The sequence below is a fragment of the Rhinolophus sinicus genome, chromosome 3, assembly GCF_057876585.1.
Source record: "Rhinolophus sinicus isolate RSI-liver-muscle chromosome 3, RSI-T2T, whole genome shotgun sequence".
Taxonomy (NCBI): Eukaryota; Metazoa; Chordata; class Mammalia; order Chiroptera; family Rhinolophidae; genus Rhinolophus; species Rhinolophus sinicus.
Window position 1 is genome coordinate 192848411 of NC_142503.1, and position 21207 is coordinate 192869617.

General features: G+C 50.6%; 1 protein-coding gene across 4 annotated transcripts in view; it reads right to left on the reverse strand.

Annotated features, from left to right (window-relative positions):
• Positions 1-14387, reverse strand: part of PRIMA1 (proline rich membrane anchor 1) — a 54572-nt gene extending 40185 nt beyond the window's left edge. For 3 of the 4 annotated variants that reach the window (XR_012494551.2, XR_002138516.3, XM_019745642.3), the window contains exons 1-3: positions 13684-13781; positions 12900-13024; positions 5366-5501 (exon numbers count right to left, since the gene is read on the reverse strand). Coding sequence is in view for 2 of the 4 variants with exons in the window: in XM_019745642.3 (XP_019601201.1) it covers positions 5366-5501; positions 12900-12992 (229 nt within the window). In the remaining 2 variants the exon portion in view is untranslated. Of the gene's footprint in view, positions 1-5365; positions 5502-12899; positions 13025-13683; positions 13782-13856 lie in introns of those variants that run through there. The other variant, XM_019745648.3, reaches the window with a different exon arrangement.
• Positions 14388-21207: the final 6820 nt, after the last annotated feature.

Consider the following 21207-nt stretch of genomic DNA (forward strand, 5'->3'; position numbering starts at 1 on the left):
GCGAGTATAATGTCCAAACTCACAGCAATCCCATCTCAGGTAAGAATCATCAGCCCCACTTTACAGGTGAGGAAACTGAGGCTCTGAGTGGGATGCGCCGTGCCCAGGGTCACAGAGCTAAGAGTGGGTCTGACACTAAAGCCCCCTGATCTGATTGCCATTCTCAAAGTGTGCACTGCACGCCAGCACCATCATTATTACCAGAAGATAGGTTAGAAATACAAACCCTCCAGCCCCACCCAGACAGACTGAATCAGGAATTCTGGGGGTGGGGTCCAGCAAGTTGTGTTTAAATAAGCCTTCAAGGGGGTTCTGACCACACTCATGTTTGAGAAGCACTGGTTTAATGTCTCCCTATGACCCACACATTGCAAAAGTTTACAAAGTGTAGCCGCCACCTCGTCTGAGGTGGAAAGGATTGTGGACAGAGTTTGGGAAACAAAGTGCAGAAAGTGGAGATGCTGGTCAAGACTCTTCTACCTCACAAGACCCTTATCCGTGCCCCTTCTGGATGCAGGCAGGACTCAGGGCAGGACTGTCTCTACAGACTTCCCAGGGCTGCTGGGAGGGACTTCACAGAGCTGGGCCCCCATGGAGGAACGCAGGGCTGCACTGCCTCCACAAGCAACGACTTCAGATGGAGTTGGGGGGGCAGTGCTCTAGAAAGTTTCATGGTAAGACAAAACAAAACAAATACACCAAAAACAGGAAAAAATTAAAAAAAACACCACATTGCCTTTGTCAGAAGAAAGGTGGTCCAGCAGTAGGGTGACCAGCAGTCCGGTTTGCCCAGGACTGAAGGGTTTTCAGGGATGCAAGATTTTCAGGGCTAAAACCAGGAGAGTCCCAGGCAAATGGGGACAAGTTGGTCATCCTGAGCCTGGCCATGTGAAGGGCACCCAACAATTCCAACAAATGTTTCTGGCAGTGACTTCCAATGCAGACTTTACAGGTCTGCGTGGATACGTGTAGAGGTTTCTCTCTCCCCTCTTTCTTCCTTTGTCCCAGACACACATGAGCCACTCCTGCAGGTCAACGTTCATCAGCAAGAAGTCTCCTGCCTGCCCCTCGGGCTCCTAACTCCGGGTCTTTGTTTCAGCCACCCCCCTCCTCCATGCCGGTCCAACCTCCCTCACTCCAGCCATCTGAGGTCTGCCTGGGAATTCTCCCACATCTCCCCAGATCTTCCCTTCCCGCCCCTTCCAGAATTAAATATCCTCTCCCCAACAGCACCTTTCATTTCCCAGGTCTCGCACTCACATGCTGCTCTGTATCAGAATCATTTTCACAGGATGATTGGCAGCAATGGATACCTGTCCAGTTTTCAAAACCCCTTTTCACTTACAGGAATCCTCAACCCCGTGGCGTGAGTGTAATCCCCAAACCTGGTTTATAGGAGATGAAACTGAAACTGAGACCGTGTTTTCCCGAAAATAAGACCTAGCCAGACCATCAGCTCTAAGGCGTCTTTTGGAGCAAAAGTTAGTATAAAACCTGGTCTTTTTTTACTATCATATAACACCGGGTCTTATATTAATTTTTGCTCCAAAAGACGCCCTAGAGCTGATGGTCTGGCTAGGTCTTATTTTCAGAGAAACACGGTATTAACCAGCCCTCTTAAATCGCACAGTAGTGGCAAGGCCAGCATGCCAACCTAGGCTCATGGATTCAGCCTTCTACGCTGCATTCTCAGTCTCTTCATTACTGAGCCCCTGTGCCTCTTACAAGTCCCCATGTGCCTCTGTGCACCTCCAGTGTCCCCAGCATGGGGCTGGACACAGCAGGCACTCGGTGAAAGAGAGGTCCTGTGAGTGGCAGGGATGCAACGCACATCCAATGAACAAACGGCCAAGGGATGAGCCTGGACCCAGGGTATCCAGGAAGATGGCGGGAAACGACGCTCCTGCTGTCTTTTGCAAATGATGGTCCATTGGACCATGAGCTCCATGAGGGCAGGAGCTGCCTCTCTCTGGCTCACCGCTGACTTCCCAGCCCCGGCACAGTGCCCAGCACCTGGTGAGCTCCATGCACACCTGCTGACTGAAAACGGAGGTGTCACAGCACTGAAGCCTGTGCCCCCAGGAAGAGGCTGATTCCTTTCAATTACAGAACAGGCAGAAGTTGTGGATGTGGCCATAGCTCTGTCTAACATGTATTGGGCACTACTTGTGCACAGGATCTGCGCTGAGCTCACGGAGGAGTAAAAGAATGTACAAAACACATTCTCTGCCACTGGTGTAATCTGGCAGGCACATCATGGCTTTGGAGTGAATCCGCTGTCCTCTCTGCCTAGGGTCCATGTCCATGACCTTGGATTGTAGCCCTTCTGCCCAGAATTTCCCTTGGGAGGCCACCACTCCCTTACCTTCTATCCATAAACCCCAACTCCAAAGGCAGTCACATGACCCAGGCCTGATCAATCAGCATATTCCATCCTGTAGGCCACCATGATTGGTCCAAGGATGGACATGTGCCCCAAGCTGGTCCAATGAAAGTCAGCCCCAGGACATTAGTGGACCAATTGCAAAATTGAAGCTCTCTTTGTAGGGAGATTACTAACTGCAAAGTTGATGGAATCCTAGAGTCTGGAGCCATGGGGACTGGGTCAACCTGAGAGAACGGCAACCCAGGAGAAATCGGAAGAGAGGGAGACAGAGACAGAAATTTAATGCTATCACCATACAGGACCTGCTGTTGGAATATCCTGATACATGAGCCAAAAAACAAATATCTCTGTTCCTAGTTTTTGTATTGCTTAAGCCACTTCCAGATAGATTTTTGCCACATGTAACTGAAAAAGTCCCGCCATGGGATCAAACTACAAACTACCAGTCCTGCTCTCCTCTGGCCCAGAAGCACCCTCAGGGCCAAAGCTCCACATGAGGCCCGTGCACCCTCACGCCAGGCACTCCCTGCCCACCGCCCCTTCTCTGCAGCCCCCAGCCTGGCTTCAGGCCCTCATGGGTCATCTGGGGACTGAATTATCTCAAGAGTCCCCCACTTGACTCCAGTCTGGTAGCTCACCCATAACCCCCCTCCATATTGTCAGGAAAGTTGATCTTTCTGAAGCAGACGATACAGAATCCTGTCACATTCCGCTTAACACCTTCGTGGGCTGATTGCTGTCCACAGCAGTTTCCTAAAGGATGGGGTGCATGTCCCCGCAGCTAAGTGAGCTGGTTTTACATGGCACAGGGAACTGGCACTCAGGCACAGTGAAACACAGGACAAGAAATCAGGCCCTTTTGATTCTCTTACAAACCTTCTGATTTCTTTATAGAGAAAAATCTCTGCATGGAGCTACTATGGTTCTGACACCTCTCTACCACTTGCTTCTCTCCGTTTTTAACAAAAAAGGAGACAGCCTTGAGCTCCCTTCCCCAGCAGGCTAGAATTCTAAAACATTGGTTTGTTTTGGTTGCGTTTATTTTTATGGACACCTACTCTTTATGCAGGTGAAACTGGTTTTTCATTGACAGTAGGTACGTCAAGTTTTCTTTGGAAATTAATTTGTAGAAACCCAAAAGTGAGAATTTGGAAATTAATCTATAGAATACCCAAAAGTATTTAAAGAAAAAGGCAAATAACAGAAGATATTTGAATATGGTGAACGATGTCTGGTGACCAACTATTCAAGGGATGAGATGTGATCTAACGAGACACACTCACAAGGCCCTGTGCAGTCTACCCCTTGATCATGACTTTGAACAGATTGAAGGGCTTGCGACTCCCAAGAGGAGTCTCACAGCCACATCTCCAAGCCGTTGCCCCTGCCGTTCCTTCTGCCTGATGCCCTTTCCCCACAACCTCCTTACCAGCCTAGAACAGTCCCATTTATTCTTTAAGACACTGTCAATGTCACTGCTCACTGTGGCTACAGTTTGGCCCAACTACTCAAGGATTTCCAGGGCACCTGGAGAACCACTTCTGTGCTTTCTCAGTCCGCTTTCTGTTGGTTGCTGACAGGAGGGCCTTCCCTTTGAGGATGAGAGATCCCAGAACCGCAGAATGGTCTTTCACCTCTGTGTCTGGCACCGCAGCTCAGTTAGCACGAGATGAACAGAAGGGATTCTACCTGAAGGCCGAGGGTCCATCAGATTCAGTCACATCTGGACATAGCACAGGCCTGGAGCCCAGACAGTGGGAAAGGAAGAGAAGGAATTCAAAAGGAAGGGAGGGGAGCAATCTCCAAGGGTAGGTGCCTGAGGCAGGGCCCCACCGTGCAGCCCAGGGATTCCTTAGGAGAGAGGAGGAAGTGAGCATATTGGGATGGAGAGATCCTGCAGATGCCCTGAGCAGAGCGCCCGCTACGCCAAGGCCTGCTACGCCAAGGTTCTCGACTTTAACTTGCATTCGAATGACCTCAGAATTTGTTATAATGCCGATTCCTAAGCCCCACCACAAAGACTTTGACTGGGTGTGTTTGAAGTGGGCCCCTGAAGCTGCACTTTAAAACAAATACTTCAGACGATGTTGAGGACCCCGTTCTGAGAAGCCCCAGGCCACAGGCATCAGGTAAGAACGGAAACAAGTAGGGGCCTAGAAATGCACACGAACTGCAAAGATCCCCCAGAACATTGCATCACGGCCTGGACACCAAGAGCCTGGACACACAGCCAACCAGACAGCAAGCGTCGTCGAGGTTGTTTAAAATATGCCTAAATAACTCAACGGAGATGTGTTCAATGAGGGAGATCCACATATGATCACGGACATTCTACAGGCCCAAACATGAGTGATCGATCCAAAATATAAATCTGTTACAGACTTTACCAACTAACAATTGTGAGCAGGGAACTTAACCCGTAGAGGTCAGGACTGAAGTCATGTCTGGCTAAAGAAACCCTCCTTTGTTTGAAAGACCAGAGAATTGAATTGTTCATAGATGAAATCAAGGCAAACAGGGGAAAGGGGGTGGGGGAGGTTAGTAAAGGTTTGCTGCAAATGGCTGAAAAGCGTCCGAGTAACTTTGCTCCCAGAGCCTTCACTTCAGTTCTATACTAATTGCCTCCTTAACCCTGAATTAAAATCGAACACTGAAACCATGTGCGTGGGTGGGATATATAAGACTAGTGCCCAGCGCCTGCCCTCGTTTAAAGGTCTGGCTTTCAGAACAGTCTAGGCCGAGTCACTCATCAAATGGAGATTGAATTTTATCTGATTAACCGATGGAGAAACATCCTTCTCCATCTCACAAGAACATTCTGTGGGAAAGGCGTTTTGCAGACTGCAGGCAAAAGTTGGGCCTTGGCTGCCCTCCTGCTCGGCCAGTGGAAAATTACAAAGGAAGCAAGGCTGCCCTCTGCTATGCTCACAGCCCGGAAAACACAAAGAGAAACCGGAAACAGAGCGAACCTTCTCTTACCTGGGGCGGAGAGGAGTCTGGGAGGTGGTGGGGGCGGGGGTGGTGGGGGCAGCGGAGGAGGGGGCCGGCACTGGCAGATGTGTTGACAGCTGTCAGTCACCTTGGAGCAGGACTTCTGGGGCTCACCATGTGTCACCTGCAGAAATGGGCATATGTACCCGAGAGAAGACAATGAAGCAACTGGGAGCTGAAACGGGCCCACCCTACGCACTTGCCACCTGTGGGACTTGGGGTTCTTCCCCCCAGACCACAGCAGGAAGAATATACAGGAGTCATGTTGGCTCTAAGGAAACGATGCTGTGAGAGGCTGGCTTGGCGGGTTTAAAGGCCAAGATTTTATTTCCAGCTCTGCCAGGGACCAACTATGGGACTCCAGAGCTGGATCCCAATTCTTGGCCTACACCTGTTTCAGTCAGACACCACTCAACTTAGCGTGCAGGTCACCGGAGCAGGTGGACAGTGAGGGGTAGGGTCCTCAGCCCTGAGAAGTCACAGCGCAGGGGATGTGACATCATCGTTCCTGGGGAAAGCTTGGGAGGAAATGGCCCTTCCCCCATAGTGTCGCCTACTTGTTGCTGCTTCTGTCTGTGCATCCACTTGGCTTTCCCAGAGGCTGTACCTGGCTCCCAAATAGAGCAACTGCTTCCCTCCCCCTCCAACCCATTCAAGCCCACCATCTGCTTCTGAGTGTTGCACTACGATTTTTACTGCTTATTTTGAAGTCTTAATTCTTTGTTCCCAGACACATGACCCCTCTAGCTGTGGGAGGCATGGTCATGAGAAATCTTCCAGGGAAACAGAGCACAGAATGGACTGTTAGTTGGACACTTATGTCCATGGACATAAGTGACTTCAACATTAATGACAGGTAGACAAGAACTTGAAGGTTGACTCCTAGAATCTTCCCATCATACAGATGAGGAAACTGAGGCCCAGGAGAAGTGGCTGCCCAAGATGCTCGCAACTGGATGGTGACAATCCTGATTTTAGGTCATCAGTATCCAGACCCAACCACTTCTCCAGTCTTCTTCACTACGGTACAACGCCACGCCTTCACCTTCTCTCCAGCCACAGCTCCTGACCGCCTTCCTGGGACCACCATCTTGGGGGAGGAACCTTACCCAGCCAGGCCTCTGCTCTGGTGTCCTATATGACTAAGGGGAGCCCGAGTGGTCTTGCATGAAACACTCAATCAGATCACCTGCATCCCTCAAATAACGCCTGAATGCCTCGGGATCATGTGGCCACATGGTCCTGCATGAGAGGCCCCAGACAACGTGTCCAGCCCCACCTCACCCCATGCTCTCACCCTCTGCTCTGCCCTCAATGGCCTTCTTCTAGCCCCTGAGCCCTGACCACGCTACCTCCCTTTGTGTATGCTGCACCAGTGGCCCAGAAAGTTCTCCACCCCTTTCCTCCTGCTGCCCCATTACTCAGCTGATCTACCACTTTCTCAGGAAAGTGTCTCTGAGCTCCCTGGCCAGGTAAGACCTCCTTTTTATAGGCTCTTGAGGCACCAGGCTCCTCCGTGTGGAGCAGAAATCAACATTTGTTTGATTACTTGGTTCCTACCCATTTCCCCACTGGACTAGAAGCTCTGTGGGGGCAGGAGCCGGGCCTTTGATTTTTTTCTCTCACTATCATGACCCTAGCACCTAAGGGAATGCCTGATATTCAATAAACATTTAGTGAATGAATCAATGAACAAACGAACGAATGAATATTAAACAGTGGACCAGAATCTGTGCCTCTTAAATCCTGGTCTGGTGTTTTTTTCAACACCAGTCTCAGTTTCCTCACTTGTGCACTAGGAACAGTAGCGGAGCGGGCTGTGCTCAACCAGTGGCTCCCCATCCTGACGGCACAGCAGAATCTCTAGGAAGCTTCAAAAACTACTCATGCCTGAGCCTTACCCATGACCAGTAACATCACAATGTCTGCAAGTGCAGCTGAGCACGAGCTTCCGAGGTTAACCTTCTAATGCATGGCCAGCGGGAGAACCACCACTTTAGACTGACTGCCAGCGTCTCTCCCTAAGTCAGACTGCCACAAATCTACAAGTTTAGGATTTTGTGCCTGTCCCATGGAACAAGCTGATTTAAAGGCAGGAAGGAAAGAGTTGGTGGTCACCTCACACCTCAATGACACCCATGGTTAATTTCTCTGGCTGTCATCTTAGTGAGTTGAAACCCAGAGCTCCAATTTCCATGCAATAAGCCATGGGTGGCCTGCTTTCAAAGGCCAGTGCAGTCCCTTTGCTGTACATGGCTCAGGCCCGGAAGAGAGAGCTTCAGGGCTCGGTTGCTCCCTTTGCATTTGGCCGGGGTGAACAGGCCTGGTAAAGGCCACTGGATGACAGCAGGAGGTGAATAGATTTATAGCCCTGACTTAATATCTACGAGGTCAAGAAGCTCCTGCTCACCACCTTTTAATGTTTTTAAAGGACCACTGACTGCATTTAGAACTCTGGGAGGCAATCTCATCTCCCACTGGGAAGAGTGCATCCTCAGATGGTAAGCCTTTTCTCAATGATTTTACGGAGGCGATTAACTCTTTACATGTTGGTGGCAAATCCACTGACTTCCCCACAGTTGACTCTCCCATCATAATCCAGCCTGTCTTCTGGATTCTGATCTGCTAAGACCGTAGGAGTTGCTCAAAAGCTCCACTCTCCCAATGGCTGGCATCTGAGATCGCTTCTCCACTGAACTCTACCAAATGTGTGAACTTCAGGCAATGCCATTGGCAAAGCAATTACTTTCCCACTTTCCAAGGTGCAATTTATGCGAGAGAGTTCAAGAGCAGCACGTTTGTTTGACCTGTCCTAACACAATGACCTATTTTCGTGAGGATATAAAGGCACAGATGTATAAGAGTGTTTAATGTGATGAAATTATAGGCAGGGGAACTGGGGCCAAGTTTCAAGGCTGAAAGGGGAGGAAGTGAAGGAGCAAAACGCATTTTAGAAATCAATGGCCTCACTGAAAAGGGAGACGGCACAACTGCCTCAGCCAACCATCATCACAAAGTATCCAGTCTGGGCTGGCTGCCCTTCTGCCAGAGGGGTGGGCCCCCCTTGGGCCCCTCACTGGAGTTTGGTCCAGCGCAAGCCTGTGGCCGCTGGGCTGACAGTTGGTAACTCAGACCCTTTATCCACTCGCCAACTTCTATTCAGCCTTCAAACCCAGTTCTTGCATAGCCTTCTCAGGCAAGCCATCCTGAACCCCACATCTCACCCTGAAAATAGACCCACCTGCCCAGTGCTGCTTCTTCATCTTGTAAACCCTTCTCTTTGGGGCACCTTCCCTACTGTTTTGTAATGTCTGCTCCCTGACTAAGCCGGCAGCATCTTGGAGCTGGTGGGCAGGGGGTTCTGTGCTTTCTTAATCTTGACCAAGTGTGGCTTCCTGAGCCCTCCTATGTGTCAGCCACAGGAGACAGGCTTTCATTTCACCATGAGGGTAATGGGAGAGGTAGGTGTTAGCATCCCACCTACTGGGTGGGACGACAGGCACAGTGAGGGTAAGGAGTCTCCCAGGCTTGCACAGGGCCCGGCTTTCACTTGGTGCTCTATGAAAAGGGGTGTTGGGAGATGATCTCCCCACCAGTGGAGAACATAGGACCTATCCCGTCCCCCAACCCTGGGTCCACTTTGAAGTTCTGTGGGTTGGTGGTGTTGCATTTAGACCAGTAGAGAGGAAACCCAGTGCTGGAAGCTTGTCTCAACACCTGGCTTGGTGGTTTATATCCCACAAGGAGAAGAAACCTGCCCACCCCCAAAGTCACCTGCTCTTAGCTGGACGTGACTAAGAAGGAGCAAAGGCCCAGAGAGGTCAACAACTTGTCTAAGGCCCACAGGGCAAAGGCTGGTGTCATTACTTCCTGGGACCACATTTTATTCCGCCTTCGTCATCGCTTGCCTTTCTGCCCCGCTCTGCAGTGCTCTCCTGAGGCCAGAATCCTGAGGCACAGGTAGGTCCTACAGTCACCTGTTCCTGTGGTCTGGGGGGACACCATGGCTGCCAGTTCCCACTCCTAGCCAATCAGTTCCTCTTTCCAGTCTGGTAGATGTTGCTTCTAAATAGTCCTTGAATCCATCCACTTTTCCCCTTTGCCACTGCTAGCATCCTAAACCAGGACCTTGTCATATCTCTACTGGACAGCCCTTACCTCTTATGTAGGGGCGCTAGGTAAAACAGGACACCCTGTTAAATTCTAGATAAACAACCAATTTTTTAGTATAAGTATGTCCCAAATATTGTGTGAGATATACTTATGCTAAAGAATGATTTGTTGTTTATTTGAAACTCAAATTTAACTGGATGTCCTGTGATTTTATTTGATAAATCTGGCAACTTGACCCTCACCAGCTTCTTTGCTCTTTGCCTTGGCCCCCTCCGAGAATCCATCTTTCCTGCTGGAAAGGGACTGAGATTTCTAAAATACCAATCGGAGAGTGTGTCATGTCTTGCATAAAACCTCCGACAATCCCCGTAACCCTCAGGATCAAGTCCAAACTGCAAGACACAATGCTACTAGCGGTTTACAAGAGCGTCCTCACCTTTTCTCCTCCGGCCTTGGGGCTTTTCGCTTTGTCTGGACACTTCACTCGCTCTTGCACCCTGGCTCCTGACTTCACCTTGTTCGCGTCTCAGCTGAAGCACTGTATCTGTGAGACTTCTCTGTCTCTTCCACCGGATCCCATCACTAAGCTATTTGCTCCTGCTGCGCTCTCTGCTTGTTTAATTATCTCTCCAGTGCCAGACTCTCAATGCCATGAGGGCAGGGACCCCTAGGTCCCTGGCATTTAACACAGAACCTGACAAACAGTAAGCGTCCAATAAGTGCTGCTGATTAAATAAGTGAAGCTGGAGTGACTGGCCATAGGGGAGGTCAGCATTGCTTGGGTCAGGGGTGGCACTTGTCAGCACACAGAGACCCATAAGCTCGGATCAGAGCCTGTCTCTCTGATGATGGTTTCAGGAGGACGCCCACAAAGATGATGGCTTCTGGCATCTTTTATGGAGACAGGCCAGCACCACAGTAACTTGATGAGATACACTGCTGTCACACCTAATAAATTTGCCAGCCTGTCATCCTCTTCTCTTGCAAAAAAGGAATCATCTGGAAGTGAACTTAGAAGAACCCTAAATCACAAAAGCTCTAAAGCTCAATTCCAGACACATTAAAGAAAAAAAGGCGGAGGCTAACGGATGCCCCCACCAACCTTGCAGCAATTTAAGTGTCATCTGAGTTTAATGATTAAGTTTCTTATCATCTAGGCAGAAGCCAGAGGCTTCAGGATGATTTCAAGGGAGGAACCTGGTGCTTTGGGGACCACAGGTCTCTCGTCTCACCAATTATCTTATTAATTATAGGACTTTGTTATGTCAGTCTTAGCCTTCCAAATGTTTACAACTTCAGGAGATTCTTCTGGCAAAATGCTCGTGAAAGCACAGATAGCTCTGAGTTCTTTCTCTGTATTCAAGAAATTCCTATGACGTGACAGATTTTAATCTCTCCACTTGAAGGAAAGTACATGGCTTCGTGCACTTCCACCTTCCTTCTTCTCCCCTCAGTTCCCCTGGATTCAGCTCTTTTGATTAAGAACCAGATCCATCCGTTCCAAGGCTCTCTTCCCTTGGCTTCTGAGTCCTTATCATTTGTAGATTAATTTTTCCACAGACTGCAGCTAAGATGTTACCCATTCTGCTGTCTAGAGGATCCCTTTTCTGATTGATTTGCACAAAAATTGGTTTGTATTGCATAACAGCATCTGACGCGCGTGCGCGCACACACACATTGTGTAAGTACTGCTTGCTGAAGGACACTTAAAAAACTGAGCTGCTTTCACAAAAGTATTTCTTTGGGTGGTGGGGGGAGGTGGTGGGTCTTGTGTTTCGATCCTGCTAGTTCACACGGCAGAATTCTAGTCTCGGAGGTGGACATCAGGCTGCTAGTCTCTGCACTAGTGAAAGTCTTATGGAAAGCTGTAAACGAATGAGTATAAGATCGAAGTCCACTCAACATCTGAGGTTCAACTAAAAGTTGAACAAGGAAGCTGGTCCCAAACCGCCCGAGTGTTTAGAAGTGACACAATCCTACATCCTGAGGAGGCACAGCTGAGTTTAATAACTGCTGTTTCACACATTAAACAAAGCTGTCAACTCGGAGAGGAAAACAATTGTGAGGCAGAGGCAAGCCAGAGAAGAGAGCAGAAGACACGCCTGGTGCTAGGGGTGGGGGTGGACCCTCGTCGACCCACCCGCCCAACCAGCCTGCTCTGGCCAGCACTAGAGCCCTGGTTCTCTCCCAGGGGTCCCTCAGGCCACCATCCAAGCAGGAATGTCTGAGCTGGTTCTCCGCAGGGCTCCATTTCTTAGGACAGGTCATGGACCATGACAGACTCATCCTGTCCCTTCTTCTTTGGAGTGTCACCTCGTACTCAGATGACCATATGAATAATCCCCAACCCCCAAAAGACCACCAGGAGAACATGAAGCTGCAAATACCCAGAGTGGGGTATTTCAATGCCTGAAACAGTAAAAGTGTCCTCCAGCACCTGCTGAACCACTAACAATTCACAAGTGTTGGGCAGACTATGTAAGCGTCCCTGGCCACCCAGGAGAGCAGCGTCACCATTATTAATGTCAATAATGGCAGTGGCAGCTACCATGTAGTGTTTATTACGGCCCGGGCACTGTGCTAAGTAATCTTTACTTGCTTTATCTCATCTACTTATAATAGCACAATGAGGAAGAAAAACACCAAGCCCAGAGAGGTGATGTGCATTGCCTAAAGTCACCCAGCGGGTAAGGGGCAGAGCTGGGGCTCAAAATTCAGATCTGACACCAAAGTCCACCTCTTCACCACTCCACTGTCCCGCTGACTGTGTACATTATAGGAGGTACTAGGGACCATCCCACCTAATACTGTCTCTGACCTTAACAGAGGTAACTCTAGCTGGTGTCCCTCTGGCTTCTGCCAAAGGGCCAGGGGACCCAGGGTGAGGACTTCATTCTCAGGCAATCCTTATAGATGCACCATTGTTTCTTACGAGTGGCTACCACGTACAATCTGTCCACATCCCCAGCTCCACTCCACAAGAAACATAGCCCCTCCTGTGTTGAAATCCAGCGTAAGAAGGCTAATTTGAAGTTTACTGGTGGGAAATAAAGGATGTTTATTCTTGGGATCTTTTTTTTTAAGTTTGTAAAAGCTCTAAGGTTTCTTTTCCGGCATTCCTGCAATAGAACGTTGTCATCGAGAGGCATTCCCTAAGCCCTTTTTGTTTCATGGCCTGGTCCTGCAGGCCTTAGGCCACAACTGAAGCCTCCCTCTGGAGTTTCTCTCTTCTGGCCAGAGTATGGGGGACCCTAGCATCTTTTCTTTACCTAAACTCTCCCCAGGACCAGAGGGGCGGCTGCAAGAAGCTGGGGTCGTGAGAGAGAAGTGACAGCCGCGCCCCCACCGGGTCCTGCCCAGGAGGTCCCCAAGTCCGCGCAGCCTTCGCAGCGGGTCCACCACCACTCACCTGCACGAAGCCCCAGAGAGGGTGGAGCGCGCAGTGCAGCAGCAGCGAGGGCCAGCAGCAGCCGCGGCGCAGCACCAGGTCCCGGAGGAGCATCTCGGCCCGCGGCACCCGCTCTCGGGGGCGAACTGTCAGGGGAGTAAAGCTCGGGTCAGGCGGGAGCCGCGCTGGCACCATCGCGGTCGCGTACCAGCACACGTAGAAGTCGGGGTTGGGCGGGTACGCCGGGCATCCTGGGGCACCCTCGTAAACCAAGGCTGCCCCTTCACTCCAGCTTGCATATTCGCTGACCCTTCGTGCACACACTCAGAAGCCGGTATCCCAGAACTCACACTCCATCCTGGTGCACATCCCCAGAAACCTGCGTGTGTACCTTGGCCCGCATGCACACCTCCAGAAACAGCCAAGCACACTTCCAGGTCCCCGTGCATCTCCCCATGTTTCTACAGCTATACACAACTCAGTCCCACTGTGAGCACACTTCAGACCCGGCGGGCACCACTCACCTAGCGTGCACACCTACAGAAACTGCGGCGCACACCTACTGACTTGCCTGCATACTTGATGACTCTTGCCTGCACCCTGCATGCACAGCACCATGAAATCCCACGCTGCGTGCACCCTCTTTGCCCCGCCGGCCCTCACTGCGCACACTGCAACATATGCATCTCCGGTGCGCACTCCATTCACCCTGGCGCGCTCTCCCGAGCCCCAGCCACCCGCCCCGGGGCGTGAGCTTCCCGGGTGTCTCCATCTCCGCCCGTACCCCTCAGGTGCCTCACACTACCTTGCCTGGCGGCGGCCCCAGCGGAACCTCCGGGCGGGGAAGGGAAGTACGCGCTCCCTCCCCCCCACCCCCCCCGCGCTGCAGACTCTTTTTCCAGAGCCTCCGGACGGCCCCCATTTAAAGCCAGCCGCCTCCCCAGTCCTCCGCCCTCTAGGCGGGGCCTCGGTCCTCACCCTGGCGACTGCGCGGGCGCCGGGGGCCTTCACGTGCCAGGGAGGAGCGCCCGGCAGTAGAGCAAAAGTTTGCGCGCCGCTTGGGCCTCCCGGCGGCTGAGTCCGGGCCGGGGCGCGGCGCGCTCGCACGGGGAGAAGGGCGCGGTGGCTCCCAGCCACGCCTGGCCGCGCGCAGGGCGGGAGGGCGGCACCCGTGCCCAGGATCTCGGTGGGCTGTGGAGGCGCAGGCGAGGGCGTGGGAAGTCTCCTCCAAGAAGCCTGGAGCTGGCAGCGAGTGCCCTCTCCGGGTCCCTGCCGTTCCCAGTGGCGCCGCGCGGCTTTTCGGGGCGCGGGGGTGCCCGAGTTCTCCTCGTCCGTTACGCCGGCCCGCTAGAGGCAGCGGCGAGAAGCTCTGGCCGGGAGCGCCGGCTCGGGCAGCAGGCCCGCGGGGTGGAGGCGAAATAAATAATGCACGAAAAAGGAAAACAGACGTGAGCCGAGCCAGAGCCTCGCCCGCCTCCCGCCGGGGCTGCGCTCCCGCCCGCGCTCCCCGCCGCCGCCGCCTGCGCCGCTGCAGTGATTCCTCGTCTCCATCTAGCGAGGCTATTGTGTATTGGGCGCTTAATCATTTATTAATTCACCCGCGAGGAAGTAGACTCCCGGATCCAGGAGGCCCTTGCTCCTTACTTGTCCTCCCCCCAGGTGTCTCCCAGGCGGCAGGAAGGACTTAAGGACTGACTCGTAGAGACCCCTTTGCTCTCGGTCCTTGCGGACTCTCTTCTCCCCTACCCATTCGGAGGGCGCGGAGGCCTCCCGGGTGTGGATCCTCGAAGGTGCATGGGCCAAGTGCCTGTTCTCCCTTCCGTAGCCCTGGTACCGGGACCTCCACAACCACAGGGCTGCGTCTTGGAAGGAGTTGCCAATGGCCCTGGGGAGGACCAGTCCTTCGCTGTTTTTCATCAACCATCTCAAACTCCTCTGTCTGAATCAAAATTAGCAACAAGTTGTTGCGAAGTACCAAAGTACCGTCACGTTTCTTTCAAACAAGCTGCCCCTGGCCCCACAGGCTGCACAACAGATAGGCAAAGCTGCTCTGCTCATCTGGTGGAAGCGCTTGACAAGCCCTTCGAAGGGTGGCCTTCCAGAAGGCCCCAAAGACACGAGCGATCCTGTTTTTAGGTTGGTCGTAGGTACCAGGGGCTCAGCATAGACAGCGGTGGCAGATACCATGGCCCATTCATTGAAGGAACATTTACTTAATTCCTTTCCCCAGTCTCTATTGGCACCCTTAGGTCACCCGATATAAACACACACTCTAAGTATAAGCTGTTTGCTCTGCAAATCAGCTTTCAGACTAATTTCCTAGTGACCTAGAGCCCAGTGACATAGGCTCTTCTCCATATAAGCTCTGCAGAGCCACGTCTGAACTAGTGAGATGCTGGAGACAAACGTGAATGAGGCCCTGTCTCTTCCCTCCAGTAGCATGGGGTCTGAGCTGGGAAACAGACAAAATCAGCCATTCCATTGTGTCAGCTGTGGTACCCTGTTTCCCCAAAAATAAGACCTCGCCGGACCACCAGCTCTAATGCGTCTTTTGGAGCAAAAATTAATATAAGACCCGGTCTTATATAAAGACCCGGTCTTATATTATGTTATATTATATAAGACCCGGTCTTATATTATATTAAAATAAGACCGGGTCTTATATTAATTTTTTCTCCAAAAGACGCATTAGAGCTGATGGTCCAGTGAGGTCTTATTTTCGGGGAAACACGGTATGAGAAAGGGACCGGCACTGCAAAGGGCACAGAGGAATGAGGATGGGAGGCAGGGCCAGTGAAGGCTTCCAGGGTAAGGTGACCTGCTGGGAGTGGGGGAGTACTTCACATGTTGGGAACCCCTTGGGCAAAGATGTGGAGATCCTTGTTCATTTATTCACTCATTCATTCATTTCATATCTGGTGTCCGTGAGCACCTATGAAGGGCCAGACAGAGCATTGGATGCTGGGCATACAACAGTGGACAAATCAGATTGTGTCGCTGCCCTTACGGGGCTAACTGTGGAGGGAGGAGCAATGGGAATAAAATTGGTATGTGTGTATGGAGGCTTCCTAAATGACTTTCTCTCACCGAGTTTGAAGCAGAAGAATGAGGCATCAAATTGAGCACTAGTGATGAGCTGAGGTCAAAATAACACCCAGTGTTCTAATGCCTTTCCACTTAAGCCAGTCAGGGTATTCTGTTCAGTATACAGCTTCAGTCTTTAAATATGAAAGCAGCCCCTGATGTTTACACAGGGAGCTCTTTGCCACTTAAAAATGTTCTTTCTTATATCACATTTTAATTCAATTCTCACAACTGTGTGAGGTAAATGTAATTGCCCCATTTGACAAGTTCAGAGACATGACTTACCTAGGTTCACACAACTGCTGACCTGGGGTTCAGAAGTACTGATCCCCAACTAGACGTCCAATACCTTGGGAGGAGCTGGGCAGGTTTTGCAGGTTGGAAAGCCTGTGTTGTCCGTTCTGATCTTCAGGATTCCTGTACTGGACCCAATCTATGTACCTCTTGAATGTTACCTGGCCCCACATTTTTCTGGCCTTCCTAATACAATGGAATATCTCAGCCTTTCTTAGGACAAAGACCAGGTTCTGTCATGGGCCCCCTAGTGCCATGGCAGGGCCTGGCTCCTCTCACCCCTTCCAGACTCAGATGGCAACCCACATCATGGTACCCGGGATCTGCCTACGGGGCCGGGTAACTCTACTAGAAATGCAGGGGAGTTAAAACTAGGGCCAAATTTTGACCAATGAAAGACTAGATGGGAGGAACCCAGCGTATGGACTGTGGTGGTTCCATTTGACCTGTCAGGAGAAGACGTGATTGAGCAGCTGGTAATGTTGTCTCCTGAAGATATGGCCAGCTTGGTAACACAGAGCCTTGTACTTGCTTTCCTCCTTCCTTTCTTCACTTCCGTTTCCCCATTATTTTTGTTGCCCTAGGATCGTATCCCTCAATAAAGTGCTAGCAGGCAAGCGTCGCTTCATGCTTTATCTCCTAAGGAACCAGGGATAATTGATACTGCAAGAAGCCCTAGAAAGCAAATCATTAGGAGGGGACATTGGAACTGGATTTCCCATTGATCTCGGAGCAATAGGGGCCCCACTACTGATGGTAAGCAGGGTCCTATGCGACACAGAGTGACATTATAATTTCTAAAGTTTTACCTGCAGCTCATTAGAATGAGATGCAGGTAGAAAGCAAAGCTTTGGAAAGTCAAGAGGCTACTGTACTTGATTGATGTGGTATGTTGTTAAACATAAGGATTGTGGGGCTGGATGGCATTCTGACAGGTCGGAGGTTTTGCAAAAAGCAAAGGGTAGATTGGGGAAGCTATTTGCCCACGTAAGGCAGGCTTTGTGAAAGTTTTAAGGATACTCTCATCTCTTGACATCCATAAGACAGACGCTGACAAGTAGGCTCAAGATCTGACTGTAAGGGCGGCGAAACGTGCAACTACACAGGCATCAGAAGTCCAAGTCAGGGCTCTGATAGGGGCAAAAGTTTGACCTTGTGATCTGGAATAGAGACATTTGGGTGGACAACCTTGAAAATCTTGGGCCCCCAAGCCCCCCTAATTCCTCTGGCTGGTAGAAGTACCTCTTTTCCCCTTTGTCAGAACAGAACAGCTCCTCTTGGCCTGGAGGCCAAATGATGACCTCATCACAGCAGGTGCCTTGCAAGACGGTGCTTATTCTCATGACAATAGCCGACTCTGAGACACTAGGAATTTTTTGGCACAATATTGCAAAAAGGAATAGAGGTCCAGAGAGGCGCAAATATTAGAGTCATGAGACCTGAGACCCCCCCGACCTGACTAAGTTTCCTGGGATGGCCCAGAGAACACTGCCTTCAGTAAGCCAGGAAGAGAAGCCCTGGGGGGCTGGGTGGGGATGGGGGGGGGAGCATTAGCATCTTTGAGAAGTTCAGTGGTGACAGTCCTCCAAAGCTAAGTTCAATAGTAGGAAATAGTGGAAAAATTAAGTCCTTGGTATCCGGGGGGAGTCAATGTAATGGCAAAGGCCAGCTGGCTACAAAGTCGTAAGAGACAAAGGGGGACATAATTACCATATGGACAGCAAGCCTGGAGTAGCAATTAGGGGGCCTCGAGCCGTAGATATCTATATCAGTGGCTGATAGGTCACGGGGTCACTAGGGATGAGATCGATGGAGCGTTGACTAGGGTATTGCTCAATTTGTACCAATTAAAAAAAAAATCAAGGGTGTAAGAGCAGAAAGAGAACATGAGTCACTCCAGCGGGAAATTACCGGTTTGCTCATTACCCAGAGCCCATTGGTTAGAGAGGAGGCTGGTCCCTTTGCAGAAGGACTATGCGACACCGCGGAGTCGTAAGATGGTCATGGGCAGCAGCAATCCAACGTGTGTTACAAGTGGTCCTTTTAGGACCAGGCTCGAGCAGGTCCAGAAGGAAAGGTAAGTCACCTGACTAGGTGGCCTAGATTCTCATGTCACCCACCTCTGTTGAACTTCTACCTCATTTGTACCTATAGCCTGAAAGGGGACAATCTGAGATCGGATGAAAGGACCAGGGCCTCATTTACATAAAGGCCAACACAGTATGTTGGTGCTAGTTGGGAACTGATGACTGTTGCACTACATCCCCATCATCTAAGGACAGAAGGAGAGGTGGCCGAGGTGCAGACCTATGCTGACTCCTGTGCAGGGATAAACGGCTGCAGGTCAGGTCAACAGTAAATGGATGAACTCATGGGAGTAGGTGCAAAGGGCTTTTCTGCCTCCTGTTAATGCTCTATTGCAAAGGAGGCTCTCAGCAGTCAGTTCACCAGGATGACTTTATAGGAGTCAACCAGCCTCTCTCTGTCCATCTTAGTGCTCCCCTGAGTAATGGCCTGGCCTGCTGAAGGCTCAGCTGTGCGTTAGCTTGGAGACAACAACTGTGGCATTGAAGCGTTGTTCTCCTGGATGGAGCATGAGCCAATGCATGTGTCTCCAGTAGCGAGAACGCACAAACCTGGGTACCGAGGAGTGGAAGTAAGATTGGCCCCTCTGAGCCCAACTGCCAGCGAGATACCTGAAGACTCTGTGCTTCTCGTTCCTGCAAACTTAGACTCTGAAGGGTGAGAGGCCCTGACTCCTCCTATAGGGTAAAGCTACCATCAATTAACATAGTAAGGAGTCCAGTAAATTGGAAGCTGTAACTACAACCTAGGCATCTTGGCCTCTTATAGCCAGTGGAGCAGCGTCAGAGAGAGGAGTTGCCGTCCAGGCAGATTGGTCATCCTGTTCTCATGACCAGCCTTGCTGTTACACAGTGGGCACAGGGAAAGTCTGCTGCTATGGACTGAATTCATGTGAATTCATATGAATTCACCGCAATTCATATGTTGAAGCCCTAACCCCTACCATGACTGTATTTGAAGAGAAGGTTTTTAGGAGGAAATTAAGGTTAAATGAGTTCATAAGTGTGGGGCCCTAATCCAATAGGACTGGTATCCTTGTCAGAAGACAAAGAGAGATCAGAGCTCTCTCTCTCTCTCTCTCTCTCTCTCTCTCTCTCTCTCTCTCTCTCTCTCTCTCTGTCTCTCCCACCCCCATGTGCTCAAACGAAAAGCCACGGGAGGCCAAGGTGGCTGTCTGTAAGTCAGGAAGGAAGATCTCACCAGAAGCCTACCCTGCTGGAATTTTATGTGGGACTTGTAGCCTCCAGAACTGTGAAAATAGATTTCTGTTGTTCAAGCCACCCAGCCTGTGGTAATTTTTACGACAGCCTGAGTTGATACACTGGGATTCATTGGGGCTTCTCTGCTCAGAGGTAACCGTGAATGGGTAATTGCAATCTTCACAGACCCTCCAGGTAAGAACCTCAGACCGCCGAAGAGCTAGCCCTGGGAATCTCGAAAGGGAGGTGTGGGTGCAGGGAAGATGAGGAATATCAGTTATGGCTCCTAGGATGAGCTGCAGCCGTGGGACTATAGCGTGGCTCGCTGGTGCTTCTTTTAGGGAAGCTACAATCAACAACTTCAAAAATTGGACTTGTACCTTCACTCACAATTTGATGGCATTTTGTTCTCAAATCAGATGCAAATATCATAGAAGGATGTGAACAATTCTGACTAATGCAAGGGGTGGACTGTACTGGAGCCCAAGCATGTACTGCCTCAGATTTGCTTCGCTCCGCCTGGCTCCCCACACTGCTCACGAGGGCGGCCATCCCACCATTGCCCTATCTCCTCATGCCACTGCCTAGCTCAGCCTTTCCCAGGGTGAGAGCTGAGCTTCACGGAGGCCTCCTTGGGAGGGACCCCAGCAGCACTGGGTCCGAGACCAGCCTGCCCATACTCGAGGAATTTTTGGCCCCCACCACCAGTCTCATACTCAAATGAAGTCCCACACTGTGCAGAGTGGCGTATGACTCCCCCAGCAGCTGTCTGTAGGGGCCGAACTGAAAGTGTGGGGGTGACAACTCCCTGCAGTATGAACTTTGATCAATGAGAGAAAAGGGTCTGGAAAGATCTGGTAGATGATCCATCTCCCTTTCTCCATCCGTGTCTCCATATGGCTTATTCAAGTCTGTCTTGTGTGACTGAGCGATGAGCTGGCAAAGCTGTGGCCAGCTCAGTACGAGCACTGTATTTCCTTTGCTATCTTTCTTTCCTTCCCTGCCTCCCTGCCTATTTTCCCTCACCTTTCTGACCTGGAATTGCACCCTCCAAAATGTGTTATTACATACACTTTGCTTCAGGCCCCCTTTTCGAGGGATCCAAGTTCTTAGAGGTTTCATGGGCTCTAGAAGTTATGGCCACATCCGTAAAATGAAGTGAGACACCATGGCAACCAGGATATTCCACATCTGAAACATCTGTAGAACTGCCACAAGTGGGAAGGGGTGGTTCCTTAAGCATCCAGGTGATTTTTCCTCCGGCCTCCACTTTTCTATGAATACAGGTAAGTTCTAGGTGGGAAGAGTTCCATTCTGATCAAGAACACGAGCTCTTGAGTCAGACTGCTGGATTCTCTTAGCTGTATAATCTTTGGAGAATTTCCTAAACTTTAAAGCCCAACTCCCCTCCCTTATCTATCAAGGATGACAATAGTATTTAGATATAATTAGATCTTGGAAGGATTAACTGAGATAATTCAGATAAACACTTAGCCTGGCTTATACGTAGTAACGGCTCAGAAAAGGCTGTCTCTAATTATTTTGAAGGATAGAGGGGCAAAAAAATGCTGCCCTCTTGCAAGAGTGCTAATTGGCACCGGGGATTCTTTTTGAGCAAAACACAAAGAAAACAAAGGAAATGCTTTCTAACCAGTAAAGGACCATTC